This window comes from Triplophysa dalaica, chromosome 6 (genome assembly GCF_015846415.1).
Source record: "Triplophysa dalaica isolate WHDGS20190420 chromosome 6, ASM1584641v1, whole genome shotgun sequence".
Taxonomy (NCBI): Eukaryota; Metazoa; Chordata; class Actinopteri; order Cypriniformes; family Nemacheilidae; genus Triplophysa; species Triplophysa dalaica.
In genome coordinates this window covers 4,136,705-4,156,001 of record NC_079547.1, presented here as the reverse complement: position 1 = coordinate 4,156,001, position 19,297 = coordinate 4,136,705, and the positions used below count along the sequence as shown (strand labels likewise).

At 45.3% G+C, this 19,297-nt stretch overlaps 1 protein-coding gene across 15 annotated transcripts in view; it reads left to right on the top strand.

Moving 5' to 3' along the window:
• The window catches only part of ptprfa (protein tyrosine phosphatase receptor type Fa), a 167,804-nt gene that overhangs the window by 105,162 nt on the left and 43,345 nt on the right, over positions 1-19,297 (top strand). For 6 of the 15 annotated variants that reach the window (XM_056750937.1, XM_056750941.1, XM_056750939.1 and 3 more), the window contains 5 exons: positions 6,851-7,432; positions 7,512-7,645; positions 8,130-8,274; positions 12,003-12,308; positions 16,765-16,958. In XM_056750937.1, the coding sequence (XP_056606915.1) occupies positions 6,851-7,432; positions 7,512-7,645; positions 8,130-8,274; positions 12,003-12,308; positions 16,765-16,958 (1,361 nt within the window). The remainder of the gene's footprint in view (positions 1-6,850; positions 7,433-7,511; positions 7,646-8,129; positions 8,275-12,002; positions 12,309-16,764; positions 16,959-19,297) is intronic. The other 9 variants (XM_056750946.1, XM_056750949.1, XM_056750945.1 and 6 more) reach the window with 3 other exon arrangements.

Sequence of the window (19,297 nt, the reverse complement as noted above, 5' to 3'; positions counted from 1 at the left end):
GAAAAGGCCAATGAAATTTGGCGAATGCAATTTGCATGCCGGGCTCCGCCCCCGGAAATCCGGTATAAAAGGAGGCCGGCGTGCAGCATTCACTTACCTTTTGTTCTTCAGAGCCATCGCTCATGAGTACAACTCAGGATTCAATCCTCTACAACTACACGCTGGTGCTACGACGTGTTACAGCGGATCGTCCCTTCCTGCAGCGACCTTCCCCTGGGCGTCTCGGCGGTTCCGGAGGTGTTAGAGATTTTTTTCTAAAAGTCCTTTTCAGGACTGACTGAGCATTCTCCAGCGCGGCATGTCCCGCTGTTCTCTTGGGTGCGGCACCCTCATCGAGGAGGGGGATGGACACGATCGCTGCATTAGGTGTCTGGGCGTCCAGCACACTGAAGCAGCGTTCGTTGACACATCTGCCTGCACTGCGGGCAGATTGTCATTCAGAAGTTGCGGTCACGGGTGGCTGTCTTCCTACGGGAACCAGCCACCATTTCGTCTGCTACCCGGGCTGTGACATCTGTGGCTACGGCCCCGATGACCACCCACGTTAGCAGCGTTAGTGATACGGGGAACTCTGCGAACGTAAACCCGCCAGCCAAGTGCTCACGGGCCGATCGCACCCCGATTCGCTCTTCTGAACGTTCCCCAACCGGCGGTGGCATACCGTCCGGATCCTCACGCACACACTCGGAAACGATGTGTGACGTAGATGAGATGTCGCTCGCAGCATCGGAGGGAGACTGGCATCCGACTCTGCCGAATCCAAACTCCACCCCCAGCGGTCGAGTTCAGGAGGAAGCAGAAGTGATGTCATCCGTGCTAACCCGGGGATGCGTGGTTCCCGAGGTCGGTGCGCGGTGCAAACCGCGCCCACCCCGGGTGCCATGTTTTTCCCGGAGGTGCATGAGGAGCTGTGTAAAACTTGGAACGCTCCACTCACGGACCGTTCCAGTGAAACCAGCTCCGGCTCCCTTACTTCCCTCGATGGTGAGGCAGCCAAGGACTGCGTCGAGATCCCCCGGGTGGAACGTCCGCCTGCGGTGCACCTGTGCCGCGGACGGCTACCACCTGGGGGGGGGATCGACCACTCCTACCGTCCAAAGCACGTAAGACTTCGGCATCACTGGTGTCGAAAGCTTGCGATGTTGCGGGCCAGGCTGCCTCCTCTCTCTATGCCTTGGCCATCCTGCAGGTCCGCCAGGCCAGGGCGTTGAGAGGGCTCCACGAGGGTAAGGCCGACCCGGGTATAATGCAGGATCTCCGTGCCACCGCTGACAGCGCTCTACGGGCGACTAAGGCGGCGGCACGGGCCCTGGGTCGGACGATGTCCACGGTAGTGGTCCAGGAGAGACACCCCCGGCTATACCTTGTGCAGAAGAGTGACAGCAAGGAAGTCCGCTTTCTTGATGCACTCATCTCGCAGGGTGGGTTGTTGGTAACACCGTCGAGGACTGCGCTCAGCAGTTTTTTGACGGCGAAGCAGACAGTGGCAATTAACCACATTTTTTTCACGCCGCGACTCGGCCGCCTACAGGCCTCCGAGATCTCACGTGACGTCTGCTTCCCTGCAACCCAGGACCCTTTCGGCATCGGCTCCGGTTCCTGTGCCCCCACAGGCGGCACCCCGGAAGCAGAGGTCGAGGGGGAAACCTACACCCCGTCAGCAACCTCCTCGCGAGAAGGGACACTGACGGGAAGACCCCAGGGAGAACAACATCGGGCCCGAACCTTCACAGCCACGGCTCTGATCGGTCGGTACGGGACGACTCCTGCCTCGTCACCAAAGCCGGGCCCTTGTTAGGGCTTGGCGCCCACTTACTCACTGAGTTTTCTGTTCTCCCCGGGTTTACTTGCAGCCGATCGCACACTCCACTGGACTGTGCTCGGCGAACCGACCTCACACCCTGGCGAGGCGTGAGGTCGTACACATACGACAGCCGTCACCACTCTCAAACCGACAGTGCGTGCCGTTGTCCCGCCAGGCAGGTAAGCAGGCGGAGCAAAAACCTTCCCTCCGGGGACTCCCCGCGACATGGTTAGCTCCGCCAGCCGACGAACCACCCCCCGTGGGAATGATGAAGCAGACCGTCCCCTTGGTCACCCTGTCACAGTCCCTGGGAGCTCGAGAGCTGCCCACACTGTCTCGCTGGCTAATGAGGGCGGTCCGTCTTGGTTACTCGATCCAGTTCGCCAGAGACTCACCCAAGTTTCGGGGCATCATCTCTCCCTCTGTCAGAGGCAGGGACGCCTCCGTACTTCGGGTAGAGGTCACCACCCTTCTGGCAAAACAGGCATCGAGTTCGTCCCTCAAAACCAAGATGTTCAGTGGGTCACCACCCGCACTTCATCGTTCCCAAGAAAGACGGCGGGTTGCCCCCAAAGGCTGCGTACCCTGAACAGAGCACCTTCACAAGCTGCCATTCAGGGTGCTCACACAGAGGCGCGTCCTGACATCTATGAGGTGTCAGGATTGGTTCGTGGCAATCGACCTGAAGGACGCTTACTTTCATGTCTCGATCCTCCTCGACACCGGCCGTTCCCACGGTTCGCGTGCGAGAGGCGGGCATATCAGTACAGAGTCCTCCCTTTCGGTCTGTCCCTGACCGCCCTTTCTCCCTGAGAGGAGGAAGGCGAGCGGGTACTAAACTATCTCAGCGACTGGCCTATCTTGGCACACTCGCGAGATCTGTTATGTACACAAAGGGACCTGGTGCTCCGGCACCTAGGTCGATTGGGACTCCAGGTCAACCAAGAGAGGGGCAAGCTCTCCCCAGTGCAGAGCATCCTCTTTCTCGGTATGGAACTCAGCTCTGTCACCATGTCGGCACACCTGTCCGCAGTTGTGCCCAACCAGTGTTGAACTGTCTGAAATGAACATTTTAGGCAGACAGCGGTCCCCCTGAAACAATTCAGAGGCTCCTGGGACACATGGCGTCCTCGCGGGCTAATACCCCTCGAGTTGATGCACATGACACCGCTCCAACACTGGTTTCAGAGTCGAGTTCCGAGGAGAGCGTGGCACACCGGCAGCAGGCGCATGGTGATGCCGCCCTGCTGCCGACGCACCATAACCCCTAGTCTTTATGACTTTTTCGACGGACTCAGGTCCCTCTGAGCAGGTTATGAGGCAGGTCGTGGTGACGACTGAAGTCTCCCTGCAGGGGTGCGGTGTAGTGTGCAACGGGCACGCAGGTGGGGTGTTGGACGAACCCCCGCCTGCGCTGGCATATCAATTGCCAAGAGTTGTGGGCTATGCTACTTGCACTGAGCAGGCTACGGCCTCTCGTGCGAGACATACACGTGCTGTTCCGAGGACAGCACTATAGCTGTAGCGAATACAGATCGTCAGGGTGGCGTTCGCACACAGCAGCTAAACACAACTTGCTCGACGCCTCCTCCGGTGGAGTCAACAGGTGACTCGTTCCCTGCAGGCCACACACCCCGGGCAAACTGAACTAGACAGCCGACGTGCTTTCTCGCCAGTTTATGCCTCGTGGAGAGTGGCGACTCCACCCCCGTGCAGTCCAGCTCATTTGGAGGCTGTTCGGGTAGGCCCAGGTAAAACCTGTTCACCTCCCGTAACACCACCATTTGCCCGCTTGATAGTCCCTGCCCTCGGCACGGATATCCTTGCGCACAGCTGGCCGCGGGATGGGCGGAAGCACACCTTCCCCCCCCAGGAGCCTTCTTGTACAGACTCTGTGCAAGGTCAGGGAGCAGGAGCACCAAGTGTTATTGGTTACACCACACCGGTCTAACCGCACTTGGCCTCAGAGCCGATGCTCTGGATAGCGACTCCCCCTGAACCATTCCCCTGACAGAGGACCTGCTCTCTCAGGGGAAGGACACGTTCTGGCATCCCAGATCAGACCTCTGGAACACCCATGTCTGGTCTCTAGACGGGACGAGAAGATCCTAAGATGGCTACTCCCCCTATACGGCTGAGACCATCACCCAGGCTAGGGCCCCATCTACTAGGCGGTTACACGCCTCTAGACGGTGCCTCTTCTCGTCCTGGTGTCTTTCTCAACGAGAAAGACCCACTGAGGTGCTTGATCAGGATTGTGTTCCCCTCCTCACGAGACTGGAGACTAACATCTCCCTTCCACACTGAAAGTGTATGTAGTCGCTATTGCCACTCATCACGACTCAGTCGGTGGAAAGTTTCTAGGGCAACACGACCTGGTCACCAGGTTCCTAAGCAGCGAGAGGGCGGAATCCGCCTCATCTCCGCTCCATACCCTCTTGGGACCCTAAGTGGTCCTGGGGAGCCTCAGGGCCCCCCAAAGAGCCCCTCGGAGGTTCCGATCTTCCTCATAGAGTAAGACGGCCCTCCTGACGGCGCTCACTTCCTTCAAGAGGGTAGGGGACCACCGAGCATCCTCCGTGTCCCTGGATTGCCTTAAACTCGGCCCTGGAAACTCTCACGTTATCTTGAGACCCAGGCCCGGATGCGTGCCCAAGAAGTTCCCACTACTCCCTCCGGGGCCAAGTGGTGAACTTGCAGGCGCTCCCCATAGGGGAGGAAGACCCAACCCGATTAGTGTTGTGTCCAGTACGTACTGGACCGCACGCAGAGCTCTGAAGCTCTGACCAGCTCCGTGTCTGTTGGAGGACAGCAGAAGGGGAAGGCTGTCTCCAAACAGAGGCTGGCGCACTGGGTCGTGGACGCCGTTACGACGACATTCCGATCTCAGAATCTCCCATGCCCATTGGCAGTGAGGGCTCACTCCACACGGAGTTTAGCCACCTCCTGGACACTGGCAGAAGCGCCTCTCTAGCAGACATCTGTAGAGCTGCGGGTTGGGCTATGCCCAAACACCTTCGCAAGGGTTAACAACCTTCGCGTAAACCCGGTGTCAGCCCACGTCCTGCGTGGCGACATGTAGGACTGGCATCCGGGGGGGCGTATGCCTGCGAAAGCACCTTTCCACCCTCTAATAGGTTGGGTCAGTGTGCTATTTACCTTTTCTTCTTACCCGAACACATCGCTAAGAAACTGGTACCTCACCAGCCTCCCTTCTTACCCAGACACTGGTTAAGAATAGGCATTCCATCCATCACCAAACAAGCACCCCCTGGGGGCTGGCTGGGCAGAGCAGCCTTCCCCCTTAGGCCGGGATACCATGTGAGCTATCACAGATAGCTCTAACCGGACCTAGTGCTACCGGACGTCTGTAACACCCCCTCCGTGGGCTGTTCCGTCTGATGTATCCTCATGAGAATGGTTCCCACTCCTGGTAACCCATGAGCTTCCCCAGGTGGGCCTCCACCTCGCGGTTAACTACTCAGTCCGCACGTTCCATGCGTTCTCCTCCAAGGACGAGACCATACCTATATCCACCATATTCCTCCCCACGGGTAGGAGGTGGCCTCTGTAGCGCTTCTCTGATTAAGAGTCGCGCTTACCCGGTGTAAACTGATCTGGACGGCCTCTCGCCTATAGAGAGCTAAGGCCCCGTCCGTGAAAGTTACCGGTCAGGGCTGTACCCATCTTTCTCCAAGAAAGCTCTGGAACCCCCCGACCACCACACTGGAAGGTTACAGTCTCACGAAAGCTTCGAGATGACACGCCCAGGCTTGTTACCGTCGCTTCGCTAGAGATTGTGACGCGATACAGCGTTGTGGCGTTTTCCATAGGCAACCCCATCTGTCGTTCTCGACACAACGTCGAGAGACCGACAGAAAGGGAACGTCTTGGTTACGTATGTAACCTCAGTTCCCTGATGGAGGGAACGAGACGTTGTGTCCCTTATGCCACGAACACGTATCGTATTCTGCTGCAGTTTGAGAGGTCTCAGGCTCTTCAGAACAAAGGTAAGTGAATGCTGCACGCCGGCCTCCTTTTATACCGGATTTCCGGGGGCGGAGCCCGGCATGCAAATTGCATTCGCCAAATTTCATTGGCCTTTTCTATAGTAGTCAGAGTTGATTGGTTCTCAAGGGCGAACCCCATCTGTCGTTCTCGACACAACGTCTCGTTCCCTCCATCAGGGAACTGAGGTTACATACGTAACCAAGACGTTTTTCACATTGCTGTTGGATGACTTTTTGTCACTGTTGAGGTTTGATTTGGTTGAAATTCAACAGACACTGAACTGGAATGGGCCACAATACATCTAGAAATGCTGGATTATTTGGAAAATCCAGCTTTTTCTGCGTCTTTAAATGGTTATCATTTAAATTGATCTGCATTTCATTTTATTTGATTTAAAGTCATTCAAGCATCTCCCAGATTTAGTAAAAATCAAAGTCATGTATCACTCTCTGAGTGTGCGTAAACTATTAAAACAGTCAGCGTTTGTTCTTGTATCTAGGGAAGACTTGAAAGCTACAGTCCAGGAGAATAAAGAGAATATGAGCTGAGTTACAGGATTAGCATTGATCAGAGCGAATGTGGCATTACTGCCAATCTGCTCTGCCATTTACACTCATGCATTATCATGTTAGCTGAGGTTAATATCATGTGTTTTGGGATTTCCTGGCCCGCGGTGCAGCTGAGGGGCTTTAAGTCTCTTAAAGCAGCACTTAGCCACTGGTTTCCAAGGATTTTCTGTCCCGTTCCACTCTGCTGCTGCCTATTCAGGCTGATCTGTTTGGACTTTTGACAGCTGTCCAATCGCTTTGAGCCCAAAAGTTGTTTCGAGTCCATTTTAAAAGCTGTTTATTTCAATGGATGCACTTTTCTGGTCATCTGTTGAGAATGTACCATAAAGGAAAAAGGAGTTTTGCAAATTAATTGTCAAGTGTAAAGACTTATATACAGTAATCTGAAAATGTACAGATATTATTGTTGTTACTCTGACTGTACTTTATCTCTTGTTTATCATTTTACATCTTTACCCATTATCAGCTCTGCCCCGCCCTCCCACCTCTCTCATTGTCACGGAAACCACTGCCACCAGCGTGACTCTCACGTGGGACTCCGGAAACCCCGAACCCGTGTCATACTACGTGATCCAATACCGGGCCAAAATCTCAGACAACGGCTTTCAGGAAGTGGACGGCGTGGCCTCCACGCGCTACAGTATCGGGGGTTTGAGCCCATACTCCGAATACGAATTCAGTGTCATGGCGGTCAATAACATCGGCCGTGGCCCACCCAGCGTGGCGGTGGAGACCAGGACCAGCGAGCAGGCCCCCTCGTCTCCTCCCCTACGGGTCCAGGCTCGGATGCTCAGCGCCACAACCATGCTGGTGCAGTGGGAGGCACCCGAAGAGCCCAACGGACAGATACGTGGATATCGAGTGTACTTCACGTCCGATCTGCACTTGCCCCTCAGCACTTGGCAGAAACACAACACGGAAGACGGCAGCCTGACCACAATCTCCGGCCTGGTGCCTGACATCACATACGGGTTACGTGTGCTAGCGTTCACCTCGGTGGGCGACGGACCGCCTTCAGACGTACTGCAAGTCAAAACGCAGCAAGGAGGTGAGCCGGGTGTCACCTGTTTGAGATATAAACTATGAATTTGAACTTGATAAGATTGTCTGTCTCTCTCTGACCGCAGTCCCGGCCCAGCCCACCAGCTTTGAAGCAGAGGCTGAACTTGACACACGGATCATGTTGTCTTGGCTGTGGCCCGTACAAGACCAGATCATCAAATACGAGCTTGCGTATTGGGAAGCTGGATCTGACAACAAGGTACTTCAAGCTTAAACAGAGACAATCTCAGATTGTACATTGCATGGTTAGAATGAAATATGGCCATACTTCTCATAGCAATTTTACAATATGCACACTGTGTATAATGTGAATTTTTCATATGCATAAAATATACAGCTAACCTAATACATTTGCCTAAATGTGCAGTATACAGAGCACACGGCATGAAACATCCCACAATGCAACGTGCCTAAATTGACCTATTTTTCCGAGTGTGATGAATAATATTAACCGGGATATTTACCCTCACTCTGTTCCGTGAATCATATGATCACATTTCCAAAATGTAAGACATTCTCACATAAAATTAAAAATAGAAACCATTTTTCAGCAATGATAACTGCTCTTCTTACTGTTGACATATTTAAAACAGTATACAGTGTGTATACATTAGTATTCCATACTGCCTTCTGTATGTGCTTCTCACTCTCTCTCTCTCTCTCTCTCTCTCTCTGTTTCACAGCAGCACATCACTTTTAACCCAGCGGGTTCTTATGCTGTCGAAGGGTTGAAGCCAGACACCCTCTACAAGTTCTCATTGGCCGCTCGCTCTGAAATGGGGCTCGGTGTGTTCACACAGCCCATAGAGGCTCGGACAGCGCAGTCCAGTAAGTGCCACATGTTCTTTGACCATATATGCAGTATAACAGCAGAAAACAGCCTCTGTTTCAAACAATATTAACTTTCATGCATTTTTAATTGTGCTATAATTCACACGCCAGCGCATCACCTCCCGAAATACTGAAACATTCAGTATGTGAAAAACAGGTTTGGGAAAACATTAACAGCATGTGGCATCATGCTCCTGTTATTACCTGAGAATATGGCATCTTTAAATGTAAATAATACAAGCCCGTGAGGGATTATATGGATATAAGAAAGAAAATACTTACAATATGTTGTGTTGTGTTCTTATAGTCCCTTATCTTGACTTTTAGAAATTTGCTTCTAGTTGTTTTTGGTCTCATTGGTCTCAAACATTGTGTTTGAGACCAATGCAAAATCTTTTTTATGATCAGTATTTTTATCAGTATCAAAAAAATATAAATATGGACATTTTAAAAATAAGATAAATTCACTTTAGATAATATTGATTAATTTTGTATTTATAAATACAAACATACACATACATATATTTAGGAAATATTTAAATGTATTAATTTATATTTACTCATAATTTAAATTCTACATAATCGTTAATTCATTGTTATATTTTTATTAAATATATGCGTTTATGTGTATGTGTTCATAAATACTAAATGAATATGCACATTACACCGACATATTTTACGTAAACACAAACTTTTATTCTGGATGCGATTAATCAAGATTAATAGTCTTATTAAATGTTGTTCATATAACAGAGTAGGAAAAATATACTCTTACTCTATGTTCTCTAAAAAGAGATTTGTCCTACATAATATGGGTTCTTAAGTCAATTTATCTTGTTTTGAGAAACAAGAAAACAACTTTTTTATTTCACTGTGCGGTTGCTATATATATTTAATATTACAGTAAATTTAACATTTACATCTGTGTTATTTCACCCTAATGACAAAACTTTCTACCATACTAAAACATTTTAAGTAGCTATTGGTGTTCAGAAGCTCCTGTGTTGTCCAGAGCAGAGCATCGCTGGCCTCAGCTGAATCACAGTACACAGAATGGGTAGCCGGCTCTTCCGGAGAGCTGCTGCGATGCTGGACCGTGACACGCTGACTTTGTGTGTTCTCTGTGTCGTCAGAATGACGCAGGCTGCACACTTTAATCTCTGTCCTCATCTTTCTCCGGCTCCATCGATATGGACTAAAGCAGAGATATTTATGACGACTCCTGGGAGAAATCTCCTAATATTCACAGCGATTTGGTACGTGTGTCGGCTTTGAGAGGAGGGACCCGTGCAGAAACTCTGTTCCCATAGAAACGCTTGCTTTTCTTTGTCTCGAAGCATCCATCTTTTGATCCTTGAGTCGATGTCCGTAAAGACTTGAGGGACTAAGTCCCTCTTTTCTCACTCTTTCTTTCTGTTCCAAATCTCTAGTCGACTGCCCACTGCCTGTTTACTGCATCTCAGTGCACTTCATAGGGAGCAACTTAAAGGCGACACACAAATGGCTCCTCTAACATGAAGTAAACATGTTAGGAAACTTGAAGACATAGTTCACCCAGAAAGTCTCCATTTACTCAACCCTCAAGTTGTTCAAAACCTTTTAAGATTTCTTTGTTCTGTTGAACATATAAGATATTTGGAAGAATGTTTAGGAATTTTCGGTTATGGGCCACCATGGACTATCATAGTGGAAAAAATTATTGGATCATTTTTTTGAAAAATGTAGGAAGGCGGACAGTTCTGGGGCGCTATTGACCACCATTGTAATTGTAATATTTCCTACTGTGGTAGTCAATGGTGGGCAAGAACTGAAAATTGCTAACATTCTTCCAAATGTCAGCAGAACAAAGTCATTTATATAGTTTTGGAACAATTTGATGGTAATTAAATGATGACATCATTTTACATTTTTGGGTGAATCGTCCCTTTAAAGGTTTAATAGCGTTTGATGTTGCCAAAATTGAGCTTTTACTGTTTAGATTTACCTACTTGTCAACATTTCAGTATTTGTTAAATTATGTTTAAATTGAACAAAGCTTTGTCTTTTAAAGCATGATTTGTTCACAATAATCCCATGAGAATGAATAAGGAATGTAAACAGGTCAGTTTTGATTTTATAATTTACGGAGGATGTCAGAGCAGAGCTTTTCTCTGTCACTCTTCAGAACACTTCTCTTCTCTTTTTCTCACTTTTATGTTCACTTTAACACCCTCTTGATTGACTCCAGATGTGTACAGCATCTCATCACTCTATCTGTTGTTTTTCTCAAAGCGTTGTTGGTGCAATCTTGCTTTCTCACCCGGTTCTTCCACCTTTTTGTCACTCTGCTCTTCTTTTCATTCTGTTCGCTTTTTTTGTTTTCTCTCATGGGTGCCTCCTTAGGTGTGTTATGTTTTACGGTTTACAGACACGGTTGTTAATCTTCTTAAACTGCCACAATAATCGTTCCCTATATTATAATTGGATACATTGAAGAGCAGCCGAAGAGTCTGTGTCAGAAAGAAAATACGTTCTGTTTCTGTCACACTTCCGTAAACCCACACACACGCAAACGGGTAACCATCAATCTCTGCTTCGGTTTCGCCACATGCAGTATTTAGAAGGTGCGCACAAATATTAAACTTTAAAAAGGGTTTTATATCCTGATGCCCTAGAGAATTCTTTTTAGAAAGTATTTTTAGAAAACCATTTATGTACCGGTGCTTGAAAACCCCAGGAGGACTGTGATTTTCCTGTTAACAAATGACACCTAGAAAATAGAAGATAATAGGTAATATAACATCAATATTTCATTTTTCCTCCAAAGAATCATATCAGCAGAATCTCAGAGAGGAAATGACCACAGTCCATTATATCTGTACATTATAGTAGACACTATATCAATATGTATATACTGTATCGGTCTACACTATCAATATGTCTCTCTCTTTCTGTCTCTCTGTAATATATATTAATGCAATTGATGATATGTACTGTATATATGTATACATAATACATGTATATATTTATACCCTGGTCTGTTTGAATACGGGATTCTGATTGGCTGGAAGGTGTGCATTAAAAGACCTTTAGCGCACGGGTAGCTCCAGTCAGTTTGATTACATTTAAAATTAACAATAATAAAATAATAAAAGCTTTAACTTGACAAATAACAATGGTATAAGGGGGAGAGTCAAATTACTAATAACTTCACGGAGGGTTGTACTTTTGCTCCACGACGAGCATTAAAATCCTTTAATGCACGGATAGCCGTGGATTATCCCTTACATACACACACAAACACACACACACACATATATACATACTGCATGTATTATTATTTTATTTTATCTTTTATATATATTGTCTGTGCGTGCGTGTGTGTCTAAATTTATTATATATTTTTTATTTATTTATTTAAATAAAATAATTATTTATTTAATCATAGAAAATGTTATTTCTTTTGCTGTTTGTGGTATTAAAGAAAATAATAATAATCTTACAGCACCGTTAGACGCAAATTTGTAAAAGGCCACAAAAGTGGAGGAGATCAGAATCTATCAAAAACCCTTTGAGATTTTTCAAAATGGCACAGCTGTTTTTCTGGTGTGCTGTGTCATTTCCACATGAGGGTTTGTTGAACATATAATCAGCTCAAGAACACTTTACAGACAAATAACTCTTGCTAGGAAGAACCAGCAAGGTCCTGATCTCATGTGTTCATCCTGCACTCCTACCCTTTCCAGCCCCGTCCGCCCCACCACAGCAAGTGCACCTGCTCAGTCTCTCCTCCACCAGCATCCAGGTGAGTTGGGCGGCTCCACCCGTCGATAGTCGTCACGGACACATCGTCAGCTACTCACTTGCCTATCAGGCCACGTCGGGTGAAGACCAAGAACGGCACGAGGTGCAAGAAATCCCAGCTGATGTGTCCAGCTACGTTCTGGAGGGGTTGGAGAAATGGACGGAGTACTCGGTTTGGGTCAAAGCACACACAGATGTTGGGCCCGGTCCTGAGAGCAGCAGCACCCGCATCAGAACGCAAGAGGACGGTAATACTTGGCTTTAGCCTGCTCCTCATCTGCTCTCTGCTTCTTCTAACCGAGATGCCAAACTTACCAGAACTAATACTTCCGGTGAAAAGCCCGGTTCCTGCTTTCCTCTCCGGATCTTTCTGCTTCTTGCTTTTATTACTGTACGCTGGACTTCCTTCCTGCTGCTCTTCATTCTTCTGTTCTCTTGTACACAAAAAAGAGAGAGAAACACCTGAGAAAAGTGCTGGTGTATGATTTTGCGAGTCGGCCACCGCTCTTCAATGAAAAGACTCTTGTGGAGAAAAGCGTAGGGGGCGTGTGGGTGATCGGTGGGGTATGTTGAGGTTTGTACTGACCTTTTAAGATTCCACGTGCTACTGTAAAAGCTAGAAAAGTTTAAATGAGTGCCATCTAATTTTAAAGGTCCAATGCGTCATTTTTTGGAGGATCTATTGACAGAAATGCAATATAATATACATAACTATGTCTTCAGAGGTGTATAAAGAGCTTACTGAATGAAGCATTATGTTTTTATAAACTTAGAGTGAGCCGTTGGTTGCAATTCACAACCTTACCACTTGATGCTGCTAAATTTTATACACTGGACCTTTAAAATGATCTGATTAACACATATGGAGTTCATTTATGTAAGAATTAAACTTTAAAGAGCAACTGCTCCGTTTATGCGGTTACATTTCAAAACAATTGGTTTTCACTTGGAAGATGAAATCTGTGAAAAAAGCTTTAGACTTTCAACCAGCGACTGAAGTAACTACACAGAATAGACCTCAGCTGCCTAGCATCCACCACCTACAGTACTATCATGCTGCCAAAATTTCACCGTTGAGATTATTTTCCAAAAATGTAAAAATCTAGCTACTATTGCCCAGCGTGAGAGTGTGTGAATGTGAATAAGTGTGTGTGTGTGCGAGGGCTTTTTTAAAGCCCCACATTAGCCTCTCCAGCAGTTTGATTGACAGGTGAATGGGGCGATGAATGCCGGAAGAACATGTCCCTTGTCTGTTTAAACCTGTCAATCAAACCAGAAACTCTTTTCCTCTCTCTCTTTCTCTCTGCCTCTCCCTCGGTGACTCTCTCCCTCTTTCTATCGTTCTTGTTACTGGAGACTTGTTTTTTTTAACTACCTCTGGTTTTACTGTTAATCAGGGTTCTTTCGTTTTTTCTTTACCAGGGCTTGTTGTCTCAGTTCATCCTGTCCTTTTGGCCCGCTGTCAGCCATCCGTTTCTGATTAGCATTTGTTTTTAGCATTATTTAACCACATTTTTTTTTTGGAAGGCAATGCTTGTGGTACTTGCCAGTGCAAATCTCACCACCACACTGTTAGGATGTTATGCAGTGTTTTTGTTAATTGCTTGCTGGCTTAAGTTTAAGGAGATATTTGACAGAAATGAAAATTATTTACACTGCGTTATATCATTCTGATGTTTTTGTGCAGAACACAAGGAAGATATTATGAAGAATATCGGTAAACACATATAGAGATAATAAATGACACGAGGATGAATAAATGATGATATCTGGCTTTTATATTTGGGTGAAATATCCACATAAAGGACTCAAGCCTTCCAAAATATTCTGCTTTCTAGAAACATCATGAAAATGTAAATCTATTGGACCTGCACCCAAAGTTTACACATTGAACTCGAAAGCCAAAGCAAACTTTTTACATGTGGTTATCGTTTCATTTTAAGTCTTGCAGGAGGGTTATTAATCAGGTCAAAATGAGATAAATCAAGCCATTGACTGTTTCTCGTGCATATTGTGGAGAGAATAATGTGCTGTGGCGCCGATAAGGGTTCAACGCCTCCGACGGAAAACAAAAACGTAGGCTGCCAGCGAGCCATTGATAAATTAGCTCTGCCTTTTATCTGTAAACAGTTGGCATAGGCCCTTCTTACCTGTTCCGCCCTTTCACGCCGGCTCCCGGCATCCATATTCATCAAACACAAATACAGAAATATTGAAGAGCACACTGTTTGTGCCATGAGCTTGTTAGTGAATTCTGAACAGAAAGGAGTGTTTTTACCGAGTGTTTTCTGTGCCACTTAAACTGCGCATTCTTATAAATAAAGGTTCGAGTCTTTCTGAGCTTCATGGTTTATTCACCGGAGTTATGAATGTCTTTCACACGGTGATGTGTGATCGTGTGGTTTTGTGCAAGGTCGCGGCATGCAGAATTTCAATGCGGGAGGGCAGCAGAGCTTGATCACTTATTCAAAAATCGGAAAGGAATGTGTCACCTTAAACACAGCCTCACTTTATACTACTGTATATGCTGCATTTTAGAAGCTTGTGATTGGATGCGGGCCCTCGGATGCCGGTCTTCACAAGACTGGCCACACCTCACAGTTCTCAGGTGATGTCTGATCTTTATCACGTTACGGATCCATCTCTCTGCTGATTGGCACACGTGTAATTTCCTTACGATGTTGCCTTCACGCATGAAGCTGTGGGTAATTCGCTTTAGAAGCTCAAGCGGAAAGAAGTGGCTTTGAGCACAGGGAAGTACCAGAGCCTAGTGTGAACCCTCCACCGGCGTTTCCATGGAGACGTACCGTAGGGCGAGAAAGAGAAAATGAGACTGAGTGAGGAAAGGTTGAGAGGAAGGAAAGAAGTTAAATCTTCCAGCAGCTGTTGTCATGTCGAGGTTTGAGGAGAAGAGCCTGGGGTTTAATTCCTTAGAGAACTTCAAGGTTCAAAACACTTCGGCTCTATCGACAGGGTTTGTGTTATAATATCATTTATATAAAATCATTTGAAAAACTCCCTTAGGTTTTTGTCTTTTTAAGAAAAGAGTTCTAGTCAAGAATGTTTTTAGACTTTGCAGATCAAATTATATTTGTTTTACTAAATTATTATAAGAGCTTAAACCACAGTACTAGCAGAGGTTAGCTTTATAACCTCTGAAATGCTGTTTAGATTCAATTATAAGTTTGATACTACATTTTATTTCAATAGATTTTCTCAATATTTATTTCTTATATTTATATTTATTATATATTTGTATATTCATTCAAATAATTTAACTCAAATTAACTATGGAGATTATGTTGTGATATAATATATCCTAATTTATTTTTGATTATTTCTATCATCATCAGGATGGTCACCCTTTTCCTAGAATTTGCTCAATTCTATTATATTTAATATTTTTGCATAAAAATGTTAAACATTTGAAGGATAATCACCTCCAAAGTGAAAATTATGTCACTGTTTACGCCCCATTGTCCTGCAACCTGAATACCTTTTTTTCTTCTGCAGAACACAAAAGAAGATATTTGGAAAAATGTTGGTAACGAAACAGCACAGCCCACCCATTCACTTCTATTGTATGGACACAAAACCAATGCAAGTGAAAGGGTGGCTGAACAACATTTTTCAAAATATCTTCTTTAGTGTTCTGTGAAAGAAAGTCATACAGGTTTGAAATGACAAGTGGGTGAGTAAATGATGAACAAATTTTGATTTGAAGGTGAATTACTCCTTTAAGCATACATTTACATTTAGGCATTTGGCAGACGCTTTTATCCAAAGCATTTTACATAGGTATTTGCAATCCCCTGGTATCGAACCCACAACCTTGCGTTGTTAACGCAATGCTCTTACCACTGAGCTACAGGAAAGCAGGCCTATGCCTTCAGATTAAAAAAATGAACATCATGAGAGACATGTGAAACGACCTATGTTGTAAATATAATGTGTATGTTTGCATACGAGTGTCTGTGTATGTATACAAACATATACACACAGACATAATACACACAGTTTCTGCAACCTCTCCACATTTGGTTTTTACTCCGGTCTGCACGGAAACACCATTTTGTTGATCAGTTTTTAGCCTTTATTGACTATTTCCCACTGAAGGTCAAGGCGGGATTCTGCTGCCAAGCACATTTATACAGTCAAATGACTCCAATTAAGTGAGGCCTATATTGCTGATGTTCAGCATTTGAACCTTCATAGATCTTCCTGCGCTCTGGGCTGTTACTTCAGGAATGGGGAATGAGGTTGCTCTGTCTGGGTATTAATCTTTTAACGCTGTGCTTTTTAACCTTCACCTCGCCTTCCCTTCATCTATAGACTATCAATTGACTGTCATTAACATCTACTGAGCTGCTTCTTTCTCCCCCAAACTCCAGATCAGCAGGGTTACCTTCTGTCTTTGGAGTTTCAGAATGCTGGTATTGGTGAAGCCTGTCTCCCAGACTCCCTGTTTCAACACACTGTGAAGTGTTTGGTAAAGAATACCAAAACCTGCAATAACAAGTTTCGGGAAACACAAATCATAAGAATCTGTTCCTTTAGTTTTTTAAGGATTTGAAAAAGAAACCCAATTTGTGGGAGGGAGAGCGGATAACTTACTATAAAATGTTGTAGTACAGGGAGCCTGGGAGCAGGTTTTTAATGTTGTTTGTGTGGTTGAATTTTAAAGCATCCCTCTATCTCGTGCAGTGCCTGGCGCTCCTCCACGCAGAGTCGAGGTGGACAACGTGAACTCCACGGCCTTGCGCGTGTCCTGGAAGCCTCCTCTGCAGCAGAAGCAGCACGGACAGATCCGTGGCTATCAGGTGGTGTACTCACGGCTGGAGAACGGGGAGCCACGTGGGCAGCCCATCATCATAGACATGGAATTGCCAGAGGCACAGGTACCAATTCTGTATTCACACACCTCTTACTGCACACTGTTCATGACCCAGACCTGTTATTGCTCACTTTCTTAGTCTTCTGTGTGAAATTGAATGAAAGCACTAGTTTATTTGAAGTCTGTATATATTGAATCCATTAAAAATATTTCCGTAATTAATTGGAATGCATTTATAAAGCTTTAAAAATATATATGTCTTTAATATATTAATAAACTGTAAAATATTAATAATAATTAATATTGTTTAAATTTAATAAATTGTTGAATTATAACCAAACACAGACCTGAAGTTAATTTCGGGCCATGCGCGTGCGACGGATAAAACCGTCTATGAAACAACTTTAGATGTGAATTATTTTAAACACTGTTGACAATGTGTTTTGAGTTGTTTTATTTGTAATAAAGGGGGTAATGTAGAGTAATATTATATAATCTTTGCATCGTAATATATTTTATTTACAGCTCTATTAAAGGGATAGTTCACCCACTTTACTCACTCTCAGATTACACACCTGTGTACATTTATTTGTTCTGCTGAACACAAAAGAAGATATTTTGAAGAATGTCAGAACCAAACAGATCTCATCCACCATTGACTCCCATAGTATTTATTTTCCCTACTATTGCAGTAAATGGGGGATCTGACATTCTTCCAAGAAAATTTAAGAAAATTAAACGGAGAAAGTAATAATAAATATTTTTATACAACATATTGAGGGAAATGTACAGGCTTCAAAAACAAGTGTTACCAGTAAAAAAAATGAATTTATTCAGACATAGGTCTGAGAACAAGTGGGAATTGTTTTATTCATAAGAGTGTAATTCCAACCTGCAGAGGGAAGATTCAAACCCGCCGAACGTTATTCAAATGAAGTTAATATTAATATATATTTGATAGAAATTCATTTTTGATTAAATAGATGTGCAGCTTTGGGGGTGCTGTAATCTTAGCCGAGTATTCATGGGAGATCTGAGAGTCAAGAGGAGGATTGTTATTCAGCGTTTAGCTTGCTGGAACACGCAGACTTCCTGACTGCAGGTTTGTGAGCTTACTGGAGTGTGTGCGCGACGAAGAATGACATAGCACGCGCGACTATCATAAGTGTTAGACTAGCAGGCACAGAATGAGTCAAAATGCTGAAACGTTTTGGCGAGACGGAAGGACCAGAGCGATCCTCATCTGAAAGCAGGCCTGGTTCCTTTTCTTTAGTGATGCGTTTGGTCTCTGAATGGTGGACAACCCCGTCATGCTGTTGTTCCCTCCAGATAAAAACTTGCACCTTTTCTCCCACCATCACCTGCATTCCTGTGGTATCTGTACCGTATGACGGTGATGGTCTCGAGCAAGATTCTTGCACATGAGAAACACGTTTGCTCACGCTAACACACCATCCTTCATATGTGGACATTTGTCACAGTGTCATGACAGTTATCAGATGTACACATACACGTACACAGTTGCACAAAACATGTCAAATAATGAAAAGTAATTTAAATGGAAATGTAGTAAATTAAATCTATAGACAAGTACAATAAAGAATAATGTAATGTAAAAGAAAAAAGTGTAGTGAAAAGAAAACCTTACAGTACAATAAGCAATTACAATAAACAAAAATGATTTCGCTCTCTTCCGGTTCTGCATTAGTTCCTCGTGTACTGTAATAACTGCCAGCTTGGCACCTTAGCGGTTTCCACATTAGAATCGATAAGCAGCAGTAGTTTGCTTGTTCTCCGTTCAGAAATGGCAAATGGAGCGTGTTGTATTGTATTGGGGCCGCAGGGATGAGGAAGGAGATGAGAGGAGATGAAAGGGGTTTGGGCAGGGGCCTGCTCATTCATACATCACATGTACGGGTGATGGATTGAATCTGCGAAGCTCATTCTGAATCATTCTGAGTGGCCCGTTCTGTCAGTTTCGGAGCCTGATGATTGCTCTCTCTCGCCACCCAAGCGTTCGCTCGCGCCCCTGTTTATGGCCAGCGTGTCCTTGTCTGGAAGAGATGAAGTGGCTGTCGGTCCTGATGAAGTCTGTCCTGGGGTTATGCTCCACGGGCCCTGAAATACTTCAAGCGAAATCGAAGAACGATGGAGTGTAACATCATTAAGAACAAAATCTGTCCGAAGCTGACTGTGGTACTTCTTGTTACACCTGAATGAAAGAAGAAGTCAAACGTATAGTATATCGGGCGCATGCACCTACAACAGAAGTAGGAGTGCATCTTTGTACTTGTATGACTCTTTATTCTATAGAACACAAAAGAAGATATTTTGAGAAATGTCCGAGTGAATTTGTTCATACTATGGAAGTCAATGGGGGTCAATGTTGATGTTCTTTAAATG